We start from the raw sequence: 21,853 nt of genomic DNA on the forward strand, positions 1-21,853 counted from the left end.
TAATTGATAATGAAGTGAATGCAATGCATAGAGAAGAGTGGGAGGTGTTCACATCGACGAAAAGCAACTGAAGAAGGGATCTTGTTAAATATCTGCCCTTATAAATCTGGAGTGTTCTAAACAATTAGACTGCGGAAGAAATCCCTATAGTTTTTAGAGCTTATCTAGAGTAATGTTCAGAACATTTTTGTTGTTTTTAGCCTAGAAATGATAGAAATTCCTTTGTGAAATAGGCTCATGTCTGAACGTTATTATTTTAATAAAATACATCTTTGCGATTATTTTTGAGCCAATATTTTCATTCTATACGAATAATTCTGTATTCTTTCATTCTTTTGGATTTTCTTCCAAACCATCATTCATTCATTCATAATTATATGATACAAATAATTATTCATGAATTTATACATTCTTTTGTACATTCTTCGGTACTTACTATGGGTCCTCAGATATCAATCACATGAATGACGCTGCTACAAACTCAGATTTTCCTCTTGAGCGAGGCATGTGTTTAGACGGATCTCATGGCTTTAGAAATGACATAGATCGTAGCTTATCTCCGAACTTGTTGAGGATGGTAGCACGAGAGGATAGACATATCCTACCTCACAAGGAATTGGGGACTTGGTGAAGATTAGAATTAACCTGACCGCGAAGATGAAGCAAGACCTTGTTCAAAGATGTCTTCGTATGATCATACCAGAATATGCCCGGGTTAACCGCTGTTGATGAAGTCTGCACAATAGCGCGATGCTAGAAATATGCAGTATGAACGATGTAATTCTTTGCCGGGGCAATGCCTTTCTCAGCATAGTTTTGCCCATTTGAAGTCGAATTTCCATCTCTTCAAGTTGTTGTTGGGTCTATCCTGATTAAAGAGGAATATCCAAAGTTTTCTGTCGTAGTTGCGCCCCAAAAAGGCTCAAATCAAAAAAGGGAAGAAAAAGAAAAATCAAAATCAAAGTCAAAATGAAAATGAAAAAATCAAAAATCAAAATAAAAAAAAACAACAAAGAAGAAAAATCAAAATCAAGATCAAAATGAAAATGAGAAAAAGAAAGAAGAATGAAAAAGATAAATCTAGATGAAAAATCAGAATGAAAAAGGAAAAATAAAAAATAAAAGGAGAGGCCAAGGCGAAAACCTGCAAAGGGCGCTTTGTGACCAAAGGTGGTTTTGAGTTGAAAACCCGAAAAGGGCGACTCAAATTTCGAGCAAATTGGGGCATGGACATCACCATTATCGAAGACTTCTAATGGGCATTGCTTCTCTTTGAGATCATTAATTACTTCATCAAATGGATAGAGGCTACTGCATGCGTTAATGTTATCATATGCCGATATAAGACTCTAGAGAGGGTGGTATTGGAAATTGCATTGAACTTGAATAGCTGAGGGCTGTAATCAGTTCAAAATCAGACATCACGATTTGTCACCGTACTGCAAGACAATGAAAAAAGATGAGGAAAAGTGAAAAATGAAAGAGTAAAAATGGAGAGGCTAAGGGGAAAACTCGCAAAAGGCGCCTTAGGCCAAAGGGGATTTGAGTTGAAAACCCGAAAAGGGCGGCTCAAATATTATTCAGAATGGGGCATGAAGTGATCAGAGCAACTCAAATCGTGATCAAGATTGGGGCATGTGGTAATGTTGCTATGCCTGAATCGACAGGAAAGGATAGGCGACATCTTGGGGCATCGACAGAGCACTGTAGATCTCCTAAACACATGTCCAACTCAAAATGGTCATCAGAAAGTTTGTACAGAGAAGTTTAAGTTGCGATATCTGGGGCACCCAATTCTATATAATTTGTTCTTGGAATACCTTTTTCTTTTCCAAGATATACATTCCCAATCAATTTCTTTATTATCATTCTTGAGCTATGCTCAGAACCAACTTTATTCTTATCCATTATTATGACCCTTTTTGCAAGCATATTGCATTGGAATAATGATTAATGGACTAATAAAACTTTGACAAAGTAAGTTTTGCATATTACTCTGAAAATTTTCTAAATAATATAGGAGCCTGAAACAGGACTATTGTTTAGAACACACCAAATTTAAAGGTTGGAAATTTGAGAAGGAATAGTCTAAATTTAGACTTTCTCTTTGGATTTCATTGTCAAATGCATTGGTTGAACAAAATGATAAGATGACGGGTTAGTGACAAAGCTTAAATAAACGAGCAAGCAATGATCATCAGGCAATAGGAAGATGTTACCTCAGAGAAGAGAGCCTTCATTTGCACATAAGTCTTTGGTACGACACCCTGGGAATGGTGTAGGGAACCAGAATGATTCAGATCCTGTATCCTAGAATTGGATAAGAGAGGATTGAGGAAAGCCATATTTCTACCCTTGGATTACAGTGGGAGAATGATGGTACAAATTATGGCCCCAATGGATTAAACTTTGAGGTTTACAGTGGGGGCAATTTGACTAAGTGATTATTCAGAAAAGCCAGTCAAGTGAGAAGGCGTTGTAGCACTTCAGTGACAAAGCCTTAATAAACTTCGAGTAATGACAACCTGAGCGGGATCGTTCTCAGAAAAATAAAATTCCGTATGCATGCAAACACCATTCACACATGTCTAGTTGGGAGCATTTGATTCATTTTGATCATGCCTTCCTAATCATTAGGCATAATTAGGTTCATTTTACAGGCCATGTTCCCCAGAGAACAGATTAGTGAAGAAGTAGATCTTGCCTTCCTGCATTAACAGCGAAGTAGATCGAAAACGAAGCTTTGCCTCCATCGGTTGCATTGGAGCTGGTTAAAGATAGCAGATCTTACCTTCCTGCATTAACAGCGAAGCAGATCGAAAATGAAGCCTTGCCTCCATCGATTGCAGTGGAGCTGGTTAAAGAAGTAGATCTTGCCTTCCTGCATTAACAGCGAAGCAGGTCAAAAACGAATCCTTGCCTCCATCGGTTGCATTGGAGCTGGTTAAAGATAGTAGATCTTGCCTTCCTGCATTAACAGCGAAGCAGATCAAAACTAAGCATTGCCTCCATCGGTTGCATTGGAGCTGGTTAAAGATAACAGATCTTGCCTTCCTGCATTAACAGCGAAGCAGATCGAAAATGAAGCCTTGCCTCCATCGGTTGCAGTGGAGCTGGTTAAAGATAGCAGATCTTACCTTTCTGCATTAACAACGAAGTAGATTGAAAACGAAGCCTTGCCTCCATCGGTTGTAATAGAGCTAACTAAAGATAGCAGATCTTGCCTTCCTAAGCACTAGTAGAGCAGATCGAAGACGGCGAATCTTATCTTCCCCGGGAGTAGGGAAACAAATTGAAGCCACAAGTCCTATGTCCCTGACCAGCAGTGGAATAAGTAGGAAATTACAAGTCTTATCTCCCTAAGCAGTAGTGGAGCAGACAGAAGAAATCAATCCTATCTCCCTGAAGTTGTAGTGGAGCGGATTAAAGTATTAGATCTTATCTCTCTGAAGTTACAGTAGAGTAGATCACATCAGGTCTTATCTCTCTGAGGTTACAGTGGAGTAGACCGAAGAATAGCAGATCTTATCTTCCTAGGCAATAGTGGAGCAGATCGAAGATAGCAAATTTTGTTCTTTCAAAGTTACAAATCCTATCTCCCCGACGTTGCGGTAGGAGTGGATCGAAGCACCAATTCCTACACCTCTGAAGATGCAGTAGGATGGAATGAGCCCACTTGAAGAAGAAGAGCACCAAGGTCCAAGCACGACCAGGCAAAATTGGTCCTCTTTAGTCTTTGCTCTATTCTTGTTACACGACAATGAGCAAAGAGGGGCAGTAAGGCCCAATTTTGGCCCGGGCCTGCCTAAATAAAAAATGAACTCTAAATACAAATTTAAAGTCCATTTACAGAAATTTAAACCCAAATTACAATGACCCGAATGGCCCAATAAGAATACATTAGCAGGCCTAAACCTAAGTAGGCCCAATTCCCCCAAGCCCAATCACGAAGTGGCCCAACTGGCCTGAACCAAATGCTAGAAACCCTAGCATCAGCCCCCAACTAGCGCCGCAACCACCAGGCCTTCTCCTTGCGCGTGTGTAGCTGCTCCTGCTCTAGCCTCTGTCGCCTCCGCACGAGCATGCCTCTCCCACGTATGTGCCACGCCCGCACCTCCGTACACTTGCAACGAATGCACACAAACAAACAACAACAAGACAGTGCAGCAAGTAAAATACTGCGTAAATCGAGATCAAATCGAGAAAGAGAGAAAATAAGAAAAAGAGAGGATTTTTATTTTCTTTTGATTTTCTGTAATTCGGGTTATAAAGAACCCTATACAAACGTTGTAAAGGTGGTTTTTTTACGCACAAAAAAGGAGAGCATCTTGTAACACAAAAACGAAATCAATACCAAAAAGGTTCTCTTTTTCTCTTTTGTTCCCTTTAATGGTTTTTTCTTTTCTTTTCTTTTCGCTCGATCTTAATCATATATAGGCATATTTACGAAATAAAAGAGGAAGGGTTTAGAAACATTACGGTTCGGTCGTCGCGAATCCCCTCCTGCTCGTGCCAAGATTGAACAAGCGAGGGGGAGGCTTTCGATTCTTGATGCGGCGCAGAGAGTTTTTCTCTCCTTTTTTCCTAGGTTTTCTTTTATATTAGGAAAGCTCCTGATAGCTTAGGGTTTTGTTTTAACCCCGAAAAGAAATGACGTCGTATTTGGCCTTGTGACCTGCGCGTGTGACCTGACCCGGGGAGGATCCGCGCACCTTCGCTCATTGGTCCATTTGCGCCACTAATCCCTTGATTTTTCGGCGCGTTACAATCAAGTTGTTTTATTGTTTTTAAATTAAACCTCTTATTTCATTTTTGTTTCACTTGGTTCCTTCCTATAACGCAGCGTTTCGAGGTGTTGGGATTATTTCCCTTTTAGTCCCTCGTGTCATTCGCGCGTCTCACTTTGGTCCTTTTTTATTTATATTAATTCTGTTTGTAGCTCTTTAATTTTATTTCAATTGCATTTTGACCCCGCATTTTATTTTTAGTTTCTTTTGTTTCCTGTTGATTCGGTTCTAATTATTGTTGGGTCCTACAACATTGAATTTGGTTTCGATTTAGTTTAAATTTGTTTTCCTTTTTACATTTTCGATTTAATAACAAATTTTAAATATGATTAGTTTTACATTAACAATATTATCAATCTTTTTAGTATTACTTTCATATTTAACTTTAGCTAGCTTTTAAAATTCATTATTATTATAATTTTAAAACATAAAAATTTATTATTTAGTTTGTATTTTATATTTTAAATTCATTCTATACCAATATATTGAAATCTATTTGATATTTTTTAATTTTGTTTTCTTTGTATTATTATTTTAATTTTTATTTAAGTTTTGAATCTTTGGTTGTAAAATTTCTAGATTATTATTTTCAACTCCAAAAAACGTTTCCTTCATATTTTGTTTTGTCTTCAAAGTTTTTTTAATAAATCTATTATTATATCGTATGTTTTTAAACATTATTTTTACTATTGGCTTAATATTGTTTACAAACCCTTTTTATAATTTTATTTTCCAAGTTGATACATTTATTTATTTCATCACACTTAATATATTTTTAGAATTTGATATATTACTTTATATTTCTCAATAATGTATTTTAGAATATAGTCCCAAATTTTATTTTCACCATGATATCCCGTGATTATTATATTTATACGTATAATTTATATGGAATTATTTTAATACATGTATATGCGTGTATAAAATGCATCATAACTTGTAATTTACAAAATTTTATTTTATTTTCAATTTTTTATTTATTTGATTATTTTAAGTGGTTACTTGTGATTAAATTATCTTTATATTAATTATTCTCATTTTGTTATTTGTTAAGATTGATTATTAGTTTATTTGATTATCAATGTTGATGTATTATATGTTTGGTTGCTCCGAATTGTAAATTTAGCTTGCTATTCACCATTTGATTTGTATATTGATACTTTATTATATGGTTTGTAAAAATTGCATTTCATTAAAGCATTATAATTGTTTTATTTCAAAATCCCTACAAAGCTTGGTGTTTAAAAATTCTCGAGAGGATTGTGCCCTAACTTACTGGGCTTCAATTCTCCTTTTTGATTTTAAATAGCCGAATACCCCCTTTTTTTTCAATTCGAACATAGAAATTTCAAAATAAAAGCTCATTCTCGAGAATTTGACACGTTGTGTCCTAACGCATTGAATATGACGTATTATTTTCTCGAGATGAGGATTTTAAGGCAATGTTCGATATTTAGGAATTTTGTGAAATCGAACCCTAACTTACTGGGTTTTGATTTTGTCATTTGACCCAGATAATCGAATATCCTTCTTAAAACGCATGGGTTTTAAAAGTTAAAAGATAAACTTAATTTGAAGATTAAAAATGTTGCGCCCTAACTCACTGGGTGTGACATTTTATTTCTTCGAAATAGGAGTGTTTTATTAATCAATTTATTCAGAATAAAAAGATCGTATTTTAAAATCTTTTCAAAATTTTGACATTAAGACATTAAACAATCGATTTGGTTCCAATTTTGGGCGTTACGAGGGTGCTAACCCTTCCTCGTGCGTAACCGACTCCCGAACCCGCTTTTCTTAAAATTCGCAGACCTAAAATTATTTTCAAGGTGATCCGATCACACCACAATAAAAGATCGGTGGTGACTCCCATTTTTCAAATTTCATAAAAATGGTGTCGACAATCATGAATCAGCGGAAATATGCTCTTGAACTCATTGCTGATCTTGGTTTGACTAATGCTAAACCCGCGCCTCCACCTCTGGAGCAGAATTTAAAAATGACCAGTTTGGACTATGATGCTGCACTGGACATACATGATGCCACTGAAGAATTAGCTGATGCGAGCGTCTACCAAAGACTAATTGGGAGACTCTTATATCTCACCAACACTAGACCAGGCATTGCCTTTGGCGTACAGCACCTTAGCCAGTTTATGCACAAGCCGAAAAAGAGCATTATGAAGCTGCCTTGCGCATTGTGCGATACATCAAGAACAATCCGGGCCAAGGTATTTTTCTTCCAGCTGAAGGTACCACCAACATCCAAGCCTATTGTGACTCTGATTGGGCCTCTTGCCCCATGACTCGCAAGTCTGTCACTGGATATTACGTTAAGCTAGGACATTCCTTGGTTTCCTGGAAGTCTAAGAAACAGACCACAGTGTCTAGATCCTCTGCAGAAGCAGAATACAAAAGCATGGCCACTACTGTCGCAGAATTGATCTGGTTAAAAGGATTATTGGCTGAGTTGGGATACCCTGTTCCTAAGCCTATGTTGTTACACTGTGATAGTCAAGCTGCCATACAAATCGCTTCGAGCCCAATCTTTCATGAACGAACCAAGCACATTGACATCGATTGTCACTTTATTCGAGAGAAAATTCAACAGGGCGACGTGGTCACAAAACATATTTCCACAAATGAGCAAGTGGCAGACTTGCTTACTAAAGGATTAGGCATCTCTCAGCACAGATACTTAGTATCCAAGTTGGGAATGAAAGACATTTTTCATCCTCCAACTTGAGGGGGCCTGTTGAGAATATTCGTTTGATATATAAGCATTTATGTAAAGTTAGTTAGAAATTAGTTAACAACGTGTAATTAGCTGTAGGGTTAGTTATTCTTGTTAGTTACTTAGTTGTTCTTGTTAGCTATACTCCTGTGTATATATTTACTGTTTTTTACTTGAATCAATTAACCATTATTCATATCAACTTCATTTTCTTAACAGAAAAAAGCTCTCAAATTTATTCAATCAAAGGTGAATAGACTGCGCAGCCTAGGCAAATTACTGGACTTCAAAATAAATAATTTCTCCCAAGTAAAAATCTAATAAATATGTATATAATTCTTGGTAACCAATAGAATTAGTATCCATACCTAGTTGATGTGTATCAACCAACCAAAAGAGATCATTGATAAAAAATAAGTGTTTAAATTCAACAAAATCTCTGCTATGGTCGCCTAATGAAGTGTCCCTCATTTACATTCCTTTGTTATATCTCAACCAAAACCCTTGCTTTCTTCATGCTAATTAAGTAAGCTCTCCTAAGGTAGACTACTCTTTGGCTCATTGAGTCCAATTTTAACTTGCAATGTGGGCTCCCAGTGATGAATATGATCTAAATATTTATTCAAAATCCTCAAGTCGAAAAAATATATATTTAAATTAATGTAAAATTTATGTGTCATTCAAATAGCATAACTTAAATTAAATAAGTCAATTGATATTTTCTGCAAAATTAAGAGATAAATATTTGATTTATAAGTAGACAAATCAACTCAAAAAAAATTAAATTTTATATAAAAATGCATTACAAGTTAATTAATGTTTTAAAATTGAAAATCAATAGCTTCAATGAATTTAACTTAATATTCATCAAATTTGTGCAACTATCACTCGTTCATAATAATATTCCTTGGTGAAGCACCATTTAAGTTAAAGTGCTCTTTTTGGATTCCTGGGTTTACTAAACTATTAAAAATGCTTCTCCTTCTGATTAACGAATAATACGGTTGCATCTAAATATGCAAATAGCATCAAGTTTAACAAACATCACCTCAGTGTAACTCCACCATTTCCTATCTAGACTACACTATTAAGGAGTCTGCTTCTTAGATTGTCATGATTTTACACATCAACATTGTTTAAAAAATTAATGTTTTGGTTAGGATTTTTTTTGTTAAAAACGTTTTAATTCTTTTTGAAAGGTTAATGATCAAGCTTAACTAAAAAAACAAGAGTTGAATTGACAAAAAATGTAAACATCAAGGGTAAAATTTGTCACTATGCCTTTTTTAAATAAAAACTAAACTAAATTTCCCTTATTTTTTTAAAATTTTATTGATTTTGTTGTACTTTCTTTGATAAAGTTGGTGTGACTTAACTCGTGATATCAAACTTGATCAAATAGTACTAAATAAGAATATCATTGGATCAAATAGTACTAACCTGAGGTTAAGGACGACAACTACCATAAATCTATAAATAGGTTCATTTGTCACACATTAGACACCAATTACTTAGCTTAGAATTTGTCTTTTAATTCCAGTTTAGCTTTTCTCTTTTCTTAGGTTTTAGATTTATTTTTAGTTTGTTCTTTGTTTTATTTCGAGAGATCTGATTTAAGGATACAATCAACTATTGTGGATTCGCTTTTATTGATAATACAAATTAGGCTTTTTCTTAGACCTTATACTTTCGATTCAATTATCATGATTATGCTTTATATCGATTTTATAGTGTTTACAAGAACCATGAGGAACTAATCCCCCTATGGGGGATTAGCAAGTGGAGTTATAATTTATTAACTATTTTGTAGGGTTACTCAATGGATCAATTGTTTGGGAAAGGAAGAACCTAAACCCTAGGCTTAACGACCCTAGGAAGTCATCAAGGTGGGAATTAACCCTAAATTGGTATGGCCTATCCATGAACACCTTCACCCTAAGCCAGTCTGGACTGTAAGGTCAGAAGATAAGTAGTCCTTGTTGACTCGTTATTTTAGTGGGCGTATTAGAAGATCCTACTAGGGTATTGACTAGTTGATTGACAATGAACCCGGAGCAACAATTGATAGAGATTACCAAAGCAAGCTAATTACCATAATCAGATTTGATTACTTCCCTTTTTCAAATTCTTGCTATTTATTTTTTGTTACATTTTATTATTATAAAAATCCTAAAAAACTCCTTTTATTTATAATTGCGTAATATAAGCTATTTCAAGTATTAATTAGATTTTTTGGTGTTTAGGTTAAAATTGATTTAGCATTAGCCTCCCTTGGGTACCATCATCGGAGTACTCACCTACTCTATTGTAACTATATTACAACTGGACCCGTATACTTACAAATACCGCCTCATTTATATATCTTTTAATGCAATATTCACGCTCTAAACATTAGTATTTTCGAAGGCGGTTTGTTATCCAGATCTTGGAGGATATGTTGAGAAGCTTTGTTATTAATTTTCAGCGTAGTTGGGAGAAGCATATGTTGTTGGCCGAGTTCGCCTACATTATGTAACACCCCTTACCTGAGACCGTCGCCAGAATCGAGTACGAGATGTTATCCAATCTAACTTACCAATTCGGAGCATAAAAATTTGCTTTTAAAATTAAATTCATTTTTCACAACAAAACTGACCACCTGCGCGACTGTCACTAATTTACTTATAACTCAAGTTACGAAACTCGAAATTTAAATTCGTAAATTTTTCCTGAAAATAGACTCATATTCCTACTTACCATAAAATTTTAAGAATTTTTGACTTAGCCAATTAATACAGTTTATTCATTAAAGTATCCCCTGTTTCACAGCTCGATAGGTCTGACCTCTTGGCACTAAAAATAAATTATCTCATTGCACAGAATTCATATAAGGTTATCGTTTGTTTCTTTTGAAAATAGACTCGCTAATAAATCTATAAATATAAATTATGACCCATAATTATTTCTGTAAAATTTATAATGATTTTCCAAAGTCAGAACAGGGGACTTCAAAAACCATTCTAACCCTATCTCACTAAAATTCAAATATCTCAAAATACAGAATTCCTTTGCCTACACCGTTTCTTTCATATAAAAATAGACTTGATAATATTTAATTACATATATAATTCACTCTCTAATTCCATTTCTAATATTTATGGTGATTTTTCACATTCACATCACTGCTGCTGTCAAAGAAACTACTTCTTTGAATTAGTTACCATTTAACATACATAACACCCAAAACATAATTTTTACTAACTATTTCAATAGCTAATCTTAGCCATATCATTTGAACATGCTCAAAATGATTAAGACTCTATACATGACATAGTTTAAACATTTTGAAAAGCACATAGTACCGAGATGATTATGATAGTGTGATACGAGCTTCGACGATCCCCAATTCGACCAAGTTCAAATCACTATAAAACAAAGGAAAAGAAGAAAGGTGTAAGCTATAAATAGCTTAGTAAGTTACATGTAAACAATAATTACTCATTTAATAATTAACACTTTTAACATATAACTAATCAAAACATTTCTTAGCAATTTCAATCACTTACACATGCACAATCTTACCAATTCACTTGGATATACATTTTCACACTTAACCTTTATCACTTATGCTCATTCTTTTCAAATGTACCTGCATACACACTTCATTTCATATTCACTTTAACTCATTATTAATCCCGTTGAACACTCGGAATATACACAGATACGTAGAGATTTAGCACATAAGTGCAACACTAATATGTAGCCGAAGCTACCACTGAAATGTAGCCGAAGCTACCACTATTATGTAGCCGAAGCTACCACTGAAACGTAGCCGAAGCTACCACTGATCAATAACACTAGAAATGTCCACAGGCCTGCTCACACAAGTCGTCAGTGTCGCAACACATGCTAGATCACCCAGCACCGGGACTCAACGTAACACAGTAACATCGATCTCTAGTGACATGTCACTTGTATCCACTTCTATTCCTAAGTTCAACCGGGAATTTACACTTAACACTTTATTTTCAACACTTTAACACTTGAATAATTCATGAATAATTTTCCTTCCACATTGAATATTAATTCACATATCAAATATAATTCACAATTTATAAAAATATAACTATTATTTACACGTAACTTACCTCGGATGCTAAACGACTATTTTTGTAATTTAGTCGATAACTTTCTCTTTTCCCCGATCACTTCCACTATTTCTTCTTTCTTGATCTATATTAACACAATTTAATACATTTTATCAACATTTCATTCAAATACAATTCATACACAACATTTTGGCAAATTTACATTTTTCCCCAAAACTTTTCAAAAATTCCACTTTTGTCCCAAAGCTCGTAAAAATAAAATTCACTAAATTTTTAAATTTCAAACTTCACTAAATCATATTTCATGCTCATAACAGCCCTCAATTTCACAAAATCACAACTTTATGCACACTTTACCATCTTTCACAATTTAGCCCTTTTTCAACATTTTCATCAAAATTCATCTAGTAAAACTTGTAATTAACACTTCAAACATTCATTATCTAACATCACTAATCAATTTACAATTATATCATGAATGGTTCAATTTTTAAACTTTAATTTCATTTAAATTAAATAGTAGAAACATGAAATTCAAGCATCAATAAGCATAAAAATACGAAAATAATTAAAAACGGGGCAAGAAATCACTTACAATTGAGCTTAGAAAAATCAAGAACCCTAGCTATGGTAACATGAATTTTTTTGGCAGCAAACGTCTGATTTTGAAGAAGATGGACACTTATTTTCACTTTATTTTATCTTTTTCTCAATTTGGACAAAAATGCCCTTGACCCATTACTTAGATATTTTTCTAGAATTACCCTTTTGTGTCCATATCACTAATTTATGGTCTAATTGCCACATAAACACTTCAAATTTCATGCAATAATTCAATTAAGTCATTTAATCACTAATTAGACACACTTTGCATTTTTCTCGATTTAGTCCTAAAAATTCAATTAGGCACTAAATCATTAAAATTTTCTATTCATATTTTCACACAATATTTCAATCAATCAGTAACTAATAAAAATTTATAAAATTAAACTATTTCACTTCAGATTTGTGGTTACGAAACCACTACTCCGATTAGGCCCTATTTCGGGCTATCACACATTAACAACTTCTAGTCTACTATTCAGATGGCAGCTTATGAGGCTCTATATGGTCATAAGTGTCGTACACCCTTATGTTGGACCTAATAGGGTGAGAAAAAGATGTTGGGCCTAGATTTGGTTCAAGAAATCGAAGGTAAGGTCCATTTGATTCAGGTCAAGTTAAAAGAAATTTAAGATAATTAAAAGTCTTATGTTGATCTGAAATAGAAGGGCACTGAGTTCAATATGGGTGTTCAAGTTTTCCTTAAGGTTTCTTATTGCAAAAAAGGTTTTGAGGTTTCATCGCAAGGGAAAGTTGAGCCTTAGGTTTATTGAACCCTATTGGATACTTAAGAGGATTGGTCCAGTGGCATATCAACTTTAGTTGCCTTCAGAGTTGGATCGCATCCATGATGTATTCCATGTCTCGATGTTGAGAAAGTATCGATCCGGCCCTACTCACATTGTTCTGATTGAAGAGACTGAGGTTAGACCGAATTATCTTTTGAGGAGGAGCCTTTTCAGATTTTAGATCGTGAAACTAAGGTTTTTAGAAGGAAGCAGATTCCTTTGGTTGAGGTCCTTTGGTAGAATCATGTTACCAAGGAAGCTATTTGGGAGTCGGAGTACTCGATTCATCAATAGTATCCTTATTTATTTGAATCAGGTAAATTTTGAGGCCGAAATTTTTTTTAAAGGGGAAGAGTTTTAACATCTCAATTTTTTAGTTTAAATTTTATAAAATTATTTCAAAAAAATGTGTTATTGATTTGATGATTAAGAGTGAGTAAGGAGATAGTTTAATTGGCTTTGAGACCCTAGTTTGAATCCCTTCCCGTGTAGGTTGATTAATTTTGTTATTTTTGCTCTCACTCTTTTAGTGTATTGTCCCAACCTAGTGAAACCCTAGGTTTAAATACAAAAATTTAACATAATGATCAACCTATTCATTTAATTTCTCCTCATTTTTCGTCCAACCCTCCTCTCCCAAAATATTTTATTTTTATTCTTCACTTTGCTTCCTTATGTCGTCCAAACAATAGTGCATTTCCACCATAGTTGAGCCATCCCTTTGATTTAATATTTTTTATGTTTTACTGCCATTTTTCCAGCCTTTAATTCTTCTATTTCAATCACCAAAGCCACCTTTAATTACTTCCAATTTTATCTCCAAAATTGCCCTTTCGCTATAAAAAAATCCCTCTTTGAGCCACCCTAAATTAACCTTTCTTGCTACCGTTTGTTGTGGTGTGCTGCCCCATTGTGCAACACTTTTGGGATGCTGTATTTTCTATTTTTGTCACACCTTTACAACAATATTTCCTTCTTTTTTCCTCTATTTAAACAACCCCTTGACTTAGCTGAGTAATGCCTATTCAATTTTGTTTAAGATCACATCTCAAATCTAAGAAACGGGAAGCGTAAATGCAATTTTTTAGTGAGATCTAGTGTCGAACTTGTTAATTGATATTCTGTTGGCCGAATGTTTTAAAGCCCTAGAAGGGTTTCCGATTATTGATGTTTTACATTATTTTAATAGTAGGTGTTGATAATAATGTCAGTAGTGATGATAGATCTCATTCGCACTCTCGTTTCGTGTCAAAATAGTGTTAGTAAACTTACCGTTCCGGATCTGGAAAATTTGTTGATGTGGCACTGTTTTGGTTGAACCCTTATGGGTATTTTAGGGCTGGTTTTTAATTGTATTTTTATGTATTAAGTGTTGTTTTTGAATCTAGGCTCATTTAAGGCTTAAGCGCAAAAGTGTGGATTTTATGGCTTAGTGTTTCGGATTTCAAAATTAAGGTGTGGGGTTTCCCTTTTCTAAATTAGTCTAAAATTCATAATTGGTGTGGCTGAATAACTAAAATGAAAATAATGGAGTGCCAAGCAAGGCACGTACTTAAATGGTAAGTCCAATTGTTAAAAGTCTTGCCTGGGATCGTTTGACTTGTGTATGAGTTGTATGTATTATATGCTTTTGTGCCACGATTTGGTTGACTATATGTGTGATATGAAATACTTCCTATTATTAAATCTTTGATGAAATGGATTAATGAATGAATGTATATCATGTTGTATTTTGTTATATAGTTTGATGTGCACGTAAATATGCCATGATTGCCATGATCGACAACCTAAAATTTTTGTTTTTTTCAAAAAAATGGTTTCGACAGCTTGGCGACTCCACTAGGGACTTTTTTAAAATAAGAGAGTCGAGCCACAAAGTTGATTAATTTTTGTCTTATGGTCGAGAAAATATTTTTTTTTTAAAAAACTCATAACATCCTTTTGCATTCATTATCTTCTTGTTTAAATATTGTTTGCATTATGCATTTCATGAGTTGAACAATCTTACCCTTTTAAGTGGGAGTGAGAAGCTATGCCTTCGTGAGGTTTTTACCTCCGTGTAGGGTAGTGGATTGCTTCCGGGATACATCCGTACCTATGTGTTCGTGAGATTTTCATCTCCGTACAGCCATAGTGAAATGTATTCCCCTGAACCGAACTCGATCCATATGAGCCTAAAATGGGTGAGGATTGAGGAATCTGTTGGTTTGGGTACCTTTACTTTAGAACCAAACCGCATATAATGAGCCTTAGGAGCTTACCTTAGGTAGAACCGCACTAAACCCTGGTAGATATTCGAATAGATGTTTTTCTATTTCTTGATTATTTTCTATGTTACTGACCTTTTGTGTTTTATTTTGATTGCATGACATGGCATTTCATTTCATCATAAAAAAGAGGTGTTGATTTACGTTCAGTTGCTAAATAGAGAGCTTGTCATAAGAAAATGGTTTTCTTGATAAAGTGGATGACAATATGGTTGTCCAAATATGGTCCAAGAACACGTGATAAGAGAAGGATGATAATTTAATGGAGGACTACACGACTATGGCTCCGTTGCCCAAGGATTCAAGATGACAAAGATTATTCGAGAGCCACTGAACTTTCTTAAAGAGAAGCCAACGAGCATCACGAGGATGAGTGAGGAACAAATTATGGCCCGAATCGAGCAAAAAGGAGATAGAAGAGACGTCCTTTTTGAAAAGTTCGTGAGATTTATCTTAACGCTCGAATGTCTTCGCCTATGAGGGCAAGGCCGTATAAATATTCATTTTATGTAAAGAGATTTGTTTTCTAGTAAAGTTCTCTAAATAGAATTGAATCAGAATCAACGTCTCTTTATGCATTCATTTCATGCATTCGCATTACATGATAACATAGCATTAAAGTCCATTAAAAGATTCTAATTAATTTAAATCACTTCTCAGTTAATTTAGAAACCAACCAACTTACCAACACCCTTACGGTATCCAAGCAAAGATTAGAGAAATGGAACAAAGGTTGGAAAAATTAGAGCGAATGCAGATACAGATACATAAGTAATTGACCAAATTTTAGCAGGAAATGAGAGATCAGATGCTAGAATTACAGAGAACTATGATGAGCCAATTTAACTGATTGCTAGCTGGAAAGTTAGAAGAAATGAAAAGAATGGTGGTCCACCTTGGGGTTGATAATGAGGATCTTGCTTATTCTCTAGGTGGTACTCCGATAAATGTCCAGGTCCAGCTAGATGAGCGTCCACAAAGGGCATTCTTTACTATCAGCTCCCGACAATATCAAACTGGTATATCGACATCAGTGAATCACCTGACGGGCCCAGAATCCAATTTGAGGATCAATTTAGCTAATACTGTTGCTTTTGACAATCCAGTAGAAATAAAATAGGTGAAGGTAGAGCAGCTACATACCATGAAAGTCTCAAGGAAGAAGGGGAATAAGGGGAATAATGAAGGCAGATATAACAAGGGCCACTCAAAACCAATCACTGTGGGTCGGTCACAGACAGAAACCACCAACCATCAGAGCCCTTTAAAGCAAGAATCTTACACGAAGGTAAATACAGAAAGGTCTCAGTTCACGCCTATACCGATATCATATAGTAAGCTATATCAAAGCCTATTTAATGCACATGTGGTGTCCCCTTTCTACCAGAAACCAATGTTGCCTCCATTTCCTAAATGGTATAACACAAATGCTCAGTGTGAATACCATGCAGGGATTGCGGGGCACTCGATAGAAAACTACACCGCATTCAAAAAGATAGTTGAAAGATTTATTAATATTGGCATTGTCAAATTTAATGAGGCCACCAGCGCAGAAAATCTGCTACCCAATCACATTGATAATGGGATGAATACGACATATGAAGAAGAGTTCGAGAGCGTTCATGTCAATGTCGTATATGAAGACACACTTAAAAAGGGAGCTTGTTAGATATCCACCCTTATAAACTTGGAAGCGTCTAAGTAATTGGATTGCGGAAGAAATCTCTGTAGTCTTTAGAGCTTATTTAGAGTAATGTTCAGAACATTCTTGTTATTTTTAGCCTAAAAATGATAGGAATTCCTTTGTGAAATAGGCTCATGTATGAACATCATTATTCTAATAAAATACATCTTTGCATTTATTTTTGAGCCAACATTCTTTCATTCTTTGCGAGTAATTATTATGTCATTCTTTTGGATTTTCTTCCACATCATTCTTTCATTCATAATTATATTGTACAAATAATTATTCGTAAATTCACACATTCTTTTGTATATTCTTTTGCGCTTACTATGGGTCTCCAGATATTAATGTCATGAGTGACGCTGCTACTGACTCAGAATCTCCTTCTGAGCGAGACATGTGTTTAGAGGGATCTCATGACTTTGAAGATGACATAGATCGTATCCTATTTCTAGATCTGTTAAGGATGGTAGAACAAGTCGAGAAACGAATCTTACTACAAAGAATCATTGGGATACATGACTTATCCTTATGTGGGGCATGAAGGTCATTTGGTCGATCTCACCAAAAGAGTTTGACAGTCATCGATTCATCTTTGTGATCGTCAATTACTTTACTAAATGAGGGAAAGCTACTTCATAAGCCAATGTTATGAAATCGGCAGTCATCAAATTCTTGAAGAATCCTATATCAGTATGGAACCCCAAAAAGATCATATCTGACAATGTACTAAATTTGAACAACAACACAATATCAAAGGTTTGCAGTCTATTCATGATTAATGCCATATCGCAAAAAAAAAAATCCGCGGGGGCAATGCCTTTCTCCTGGGCCTATTGCGGTATTGCCTATTTAAGACAAGATTCTTGCTCTCTGAGTTTTTGGATTAATTCTGATTGAAGAGGAATGTTCAAAGTTATTGATCATGGTCAAATGCACCAAACGCAAATGATGCAAGCTCACAAAAAAGAGTACGCCCTAGAGATTTCCTTGAGAAGGACCTGGTATTGAAAAAGATCCTTCCCACACAAAAAGAACTTTATTCCAAGTTGGGAAGGACCTTATGTTGAAGGCCTTATCTGGAAAAGCGTCGATTAGAAGGGATAACAAGGACATGCCTAATCTTATGAGTTCAGATTAAAAAAAAAGGGTTAAAATCAAAATAAAAAATAAAAGTGATAAAAAGAAAAAGAAAAAGAAAAGAAAATGGAGAGGCTAAGGTGAAAACCTGCAAAGGGCGCCTTACACAAAAGGGGATTTGAGTTGAAAACCCGAAAAGGGCGGCTCAAATATTGATCAGAATGGGCATGAGGTAATTAGAGCAGCTCAAATGTTGATTAGAATGGGGCATGCTGTGATCTTACTATGCCTCAGTCAGCAGGAAAGGGTACGCGACATCTTGGGGCATTAACAGAGTAATGTAGATATCCTAAATACATGTCAAAATCAGAATGATCTTCAGGAAGTTTGTACAGAGAAGTTCAAGCTGCGATATCTGGGGCACCTCGTCTCCATACTATTTATTTTGAATTTGTTGTTCTTGGAATACTTCATTCTTTTCCAAGATACGCATTTCCAATCAATTTCTTTATCCTTATTTACTATTTTTGATAATTTATTCCTTTCGAGCTATGCTCAGAACTAACTTTATTCTTATCCATTGTTATGACCTTTTTCGCAAGCATGTTGCATTGAAATAATGATTAATGGACTAATAAAACTTTCACAATGGAAGTTTTGCATATTACTCTATAAGTTTCTAAATAATACAGGAGCTTGAAACATGACTATTATTTAGAACGCACCAGGTTTAAAGGTTGGAAATCTGAAAAGGAAGAGTCTAAACTAGGACTTTCTCTTTGGATTTTGTTGTCAAAAATATTGGTTGAACCAAATGATAAGATGTTGTGTTGATGACAAAGCTTAAAGCAATAGAAAGAAGCTACCTCGGGGAAGAGAGCTTTCATTTGCGCATGAGCCTTTGGTACGACACCCTGGGAATGGTGTAAGAGACCAGAAAGATTTAGATCCTGTATCCTTGAATTGTGATAGGAGTGGATTGAGAAAAAGCTATATATATCCACCTTCGGGTTACAGTGGGAAAATGATGGTACAAATTTTGCGTCCTAGTGGATTGAACTTTGAGGTTTACAATGGGGGCAATCTGACTAAATAAAGACGTCAGCTGAGCGAGAGCGTTATAGCGCGTCAGTGATAAAACCTTAATAAATGTCGAGCAATGATAACTTAAGCGATAAAGAAAGATCGTTATATAAAAAAATAAAAAATGACATTCTGCATTCATGCAAACATCATTCATACATACTTAATTAGGAGCATTTGACTCATTCTGATCATGACATCCTAATCACTAGGCATAATTAGGTTCATAAAATGAATTATACAGGTCATGTTCCCCAGAGAACAAACAGTGAAACACTAAGCCTTGTCTCCCCGAGCAACAATGAGTAGGTTGAGGATCGAGATCTTATCTCTCTAAGCGATGAGTGGAGTAGATCAAGGACGGCAAATCTTATCTTTCCAAGATAGTGGGAAGTAGATTTAAGCCACCAAGCCTTGTCTCCCTGAGCAGCAGTGGAGTAGGTTGAAGATTGTAGATCTTATCTCCCTAAGCAGTAGTGCAGCAGATCAAAGATGGCAAATCTTATTTTGTCAAGATAGTGGGAAGCAGATTTAAGCCACTAAGCCTTGTCTCCCTGAGCAGCAGTGGAGTAGGTTGAAGATTGTAGATCTTATCTCCCTAAGCAGTAGTGGAGCAGATCAAATATGGCAAATCTTATCTTTCCAAGATAGTGCGAAGCGATTTAAGCCGCCAAGCCTTGTCTCCTTGAGCAAAGAATTTAGTAGGTTGAAGATTGTAGATCTTATCTCCCTAAGCAGTAGTGGAGCAGATCAAATATGGCAAATCTTATCTTTCCAAGATAGTGTGAAGCAGATTTAAGCCACCAAGCCTTGTCTCCTTGAGCAGCAGCCGAGTAGGTTGAAGATTGTAGATCTTATCTCCCTAAGCAGTAGTAGAGAAGATCGAAGATGGCAAATCTTATCTTTCAAAGATAGTGGGAAGTAGATTTAAGCCACCAAGCCTTGTCTCCCTGAGCAGCAGCGGAGTAGGTTGAAGATTGTAGATCTTATCTCCCTAAGCAATAGTGGAGCAGATCAAAGACGGCAAATCTTATCTTTCCAAGATAGTGGGAAGTAGATTTAAGGCACCAAGCCTTGTCTCCCTGAGCAGCAGCAGAGTAGGCTAAAGATTGTAGATCTTATCTCCCTAAGTAGTAGTGGAGCAGATCGAAGACGGTAAATCTTATCTTTCCAAGATAGTGGGAAGCAGATTAAGCCAGCAAGTCTTATCCTCCTGAAGTTGCAGTGGAGCAGATTAAAACTATAAGTCTTATCTCCCTGAAGTTGCAGTGGAGTAGATTGAAGCACGAATTCCTATACCTCTGAAGATGCGGTAGGATGGATGTGGCTGCTTGAAGAAGAAGAGCACAAAGATCCAGCGTGACCGGGCAAAAATGGGCATTTTCTAAAGTCTTTGCTCCGTTTCTGTTACACGACAACGAGCAAAGAGGAGCAGTTGTAATACCCAATTTTAGCCCGGGCTCACATATGGAAACATAATTTTCGAGGATATACAATCTTAGATATGATAAGCAATCTTAGATATCATATATGCAATCTTAGACATGGTATATGTAATCTTAGATATGATATATACAATCTCAGAAGATATGATTTTGTAAAAAAAAAAAAAAGGAGGAGGAATAAAAAAAGAACGATTGGCAGTTTTTTAAAGGTGGCTTACTATTTTTCTCTTTCGATTATTTTTTTACTTATTTACGATTTTAAAAAAGGGAGAAGGTGATACCACTGCGAATTTTATTTATTTATTTTATTTAGCCCCTCCGCCTTTTAATGTTTTTGTAATTAATTTTTCTTTATTTTTTTAATTTACCCTTTTATTTATTTTAAATTCCAATTTAATCCTTTTGAACGACACCGTTTTAGAGGAGAAGGGAAAATTTCCCTTCCAGCCCCTCTATGTAATTCGCTTCGTTCAATTTAGTCCTCCGATTTTATTTATTTGCAGATTTACCCTGCATTTGTTTACTTGTAGTTCAATTTAATCCTTTTATATTTTCTTAAAATTAGTTAATTTTGTTAATGTAATTATTATTATTATTTTCATATGTAATTATTATTATTTTAGCTATATATATATACTTGTTTCTATATGCGTATTTATATATTTTTTAAAACTAATATTTTTCGCATATTTATTTTTTTAATATGAGGTAATTATTTTTATTTTATTTATTTATATATAATTATTTTTTATAATCTATATATGTTATATTTATCTTTGTATATATATGTATGTATACATATTAATATTTTAACCAATTTTTATATACTTGTATATATATATGAATATATTTATTTTTTAAATGCTCAAATATATGTATTTTTAACACTTACTTTATAATTTATATTTTATTTTCACAAATGCATTATATATTTCGCTTTTATAAATTTTAATCCAAAGTTACATATGTAAATTATGTGTATGGCTTTTAATTTCAATGTATATATTATGTGCCTTTTATTCTTTATATTTTGTTTATTTTCTTCATTCGATTATTAATTCAAGTTTTCGTTTATATGTTAAAAGAATTGTTTTTATGATTTATTTGATATTTTGTATGTGATTATTTTTATTATGTATATTGGTTTTATTTATTCATTTATTTATATTATTTCTAGGCCATTGTAATATTTATTATTGCATTGTATATTTAATATAGCATCACATCATTCTTTACTCGATTTCAAACTTTTCAAAATTGAGAGAATGCTTGAATTTAGGATTTTCAAGGAAATT

General features: G+C 34.5%; 1 protein-coding gene across 1 annotated transcript; it reads left to right on the forward strand.

The window, feature by feature from the left end:
* The first annotated feature begins 6,678 nt into the window (after positions 1-6,678).
* On the forward strand, positions 6,679-7,092 carry LOC105771985 (uncharacterized). The gene has a single exon (XM_012593350.1). The coding sequence runs from the start codon at positions 6,679-6,681 to the stop codon at positions 7,090-7,092; it is 414 nt and encodes a 137-aa protein (XP_012448804.1).
* Positions 7,093-21,853: the final 14,761 nt, after the last annotated feature.

This window comes from Gossypium raimondii, chromosome 6 (assembly GCF_025698545.1).
Source record: "Gossypium raimondii isolate GPD5lz chromosome 6, ASM2569854v1, whole genome shotgun sequence".
Taxonomy (NCBI): Eukaryota; Viridiplantae; Streptophyta; class Magnoliopsida; order Malvales; family Malvaceae; genus Gossypium; species Gossypium raimondii.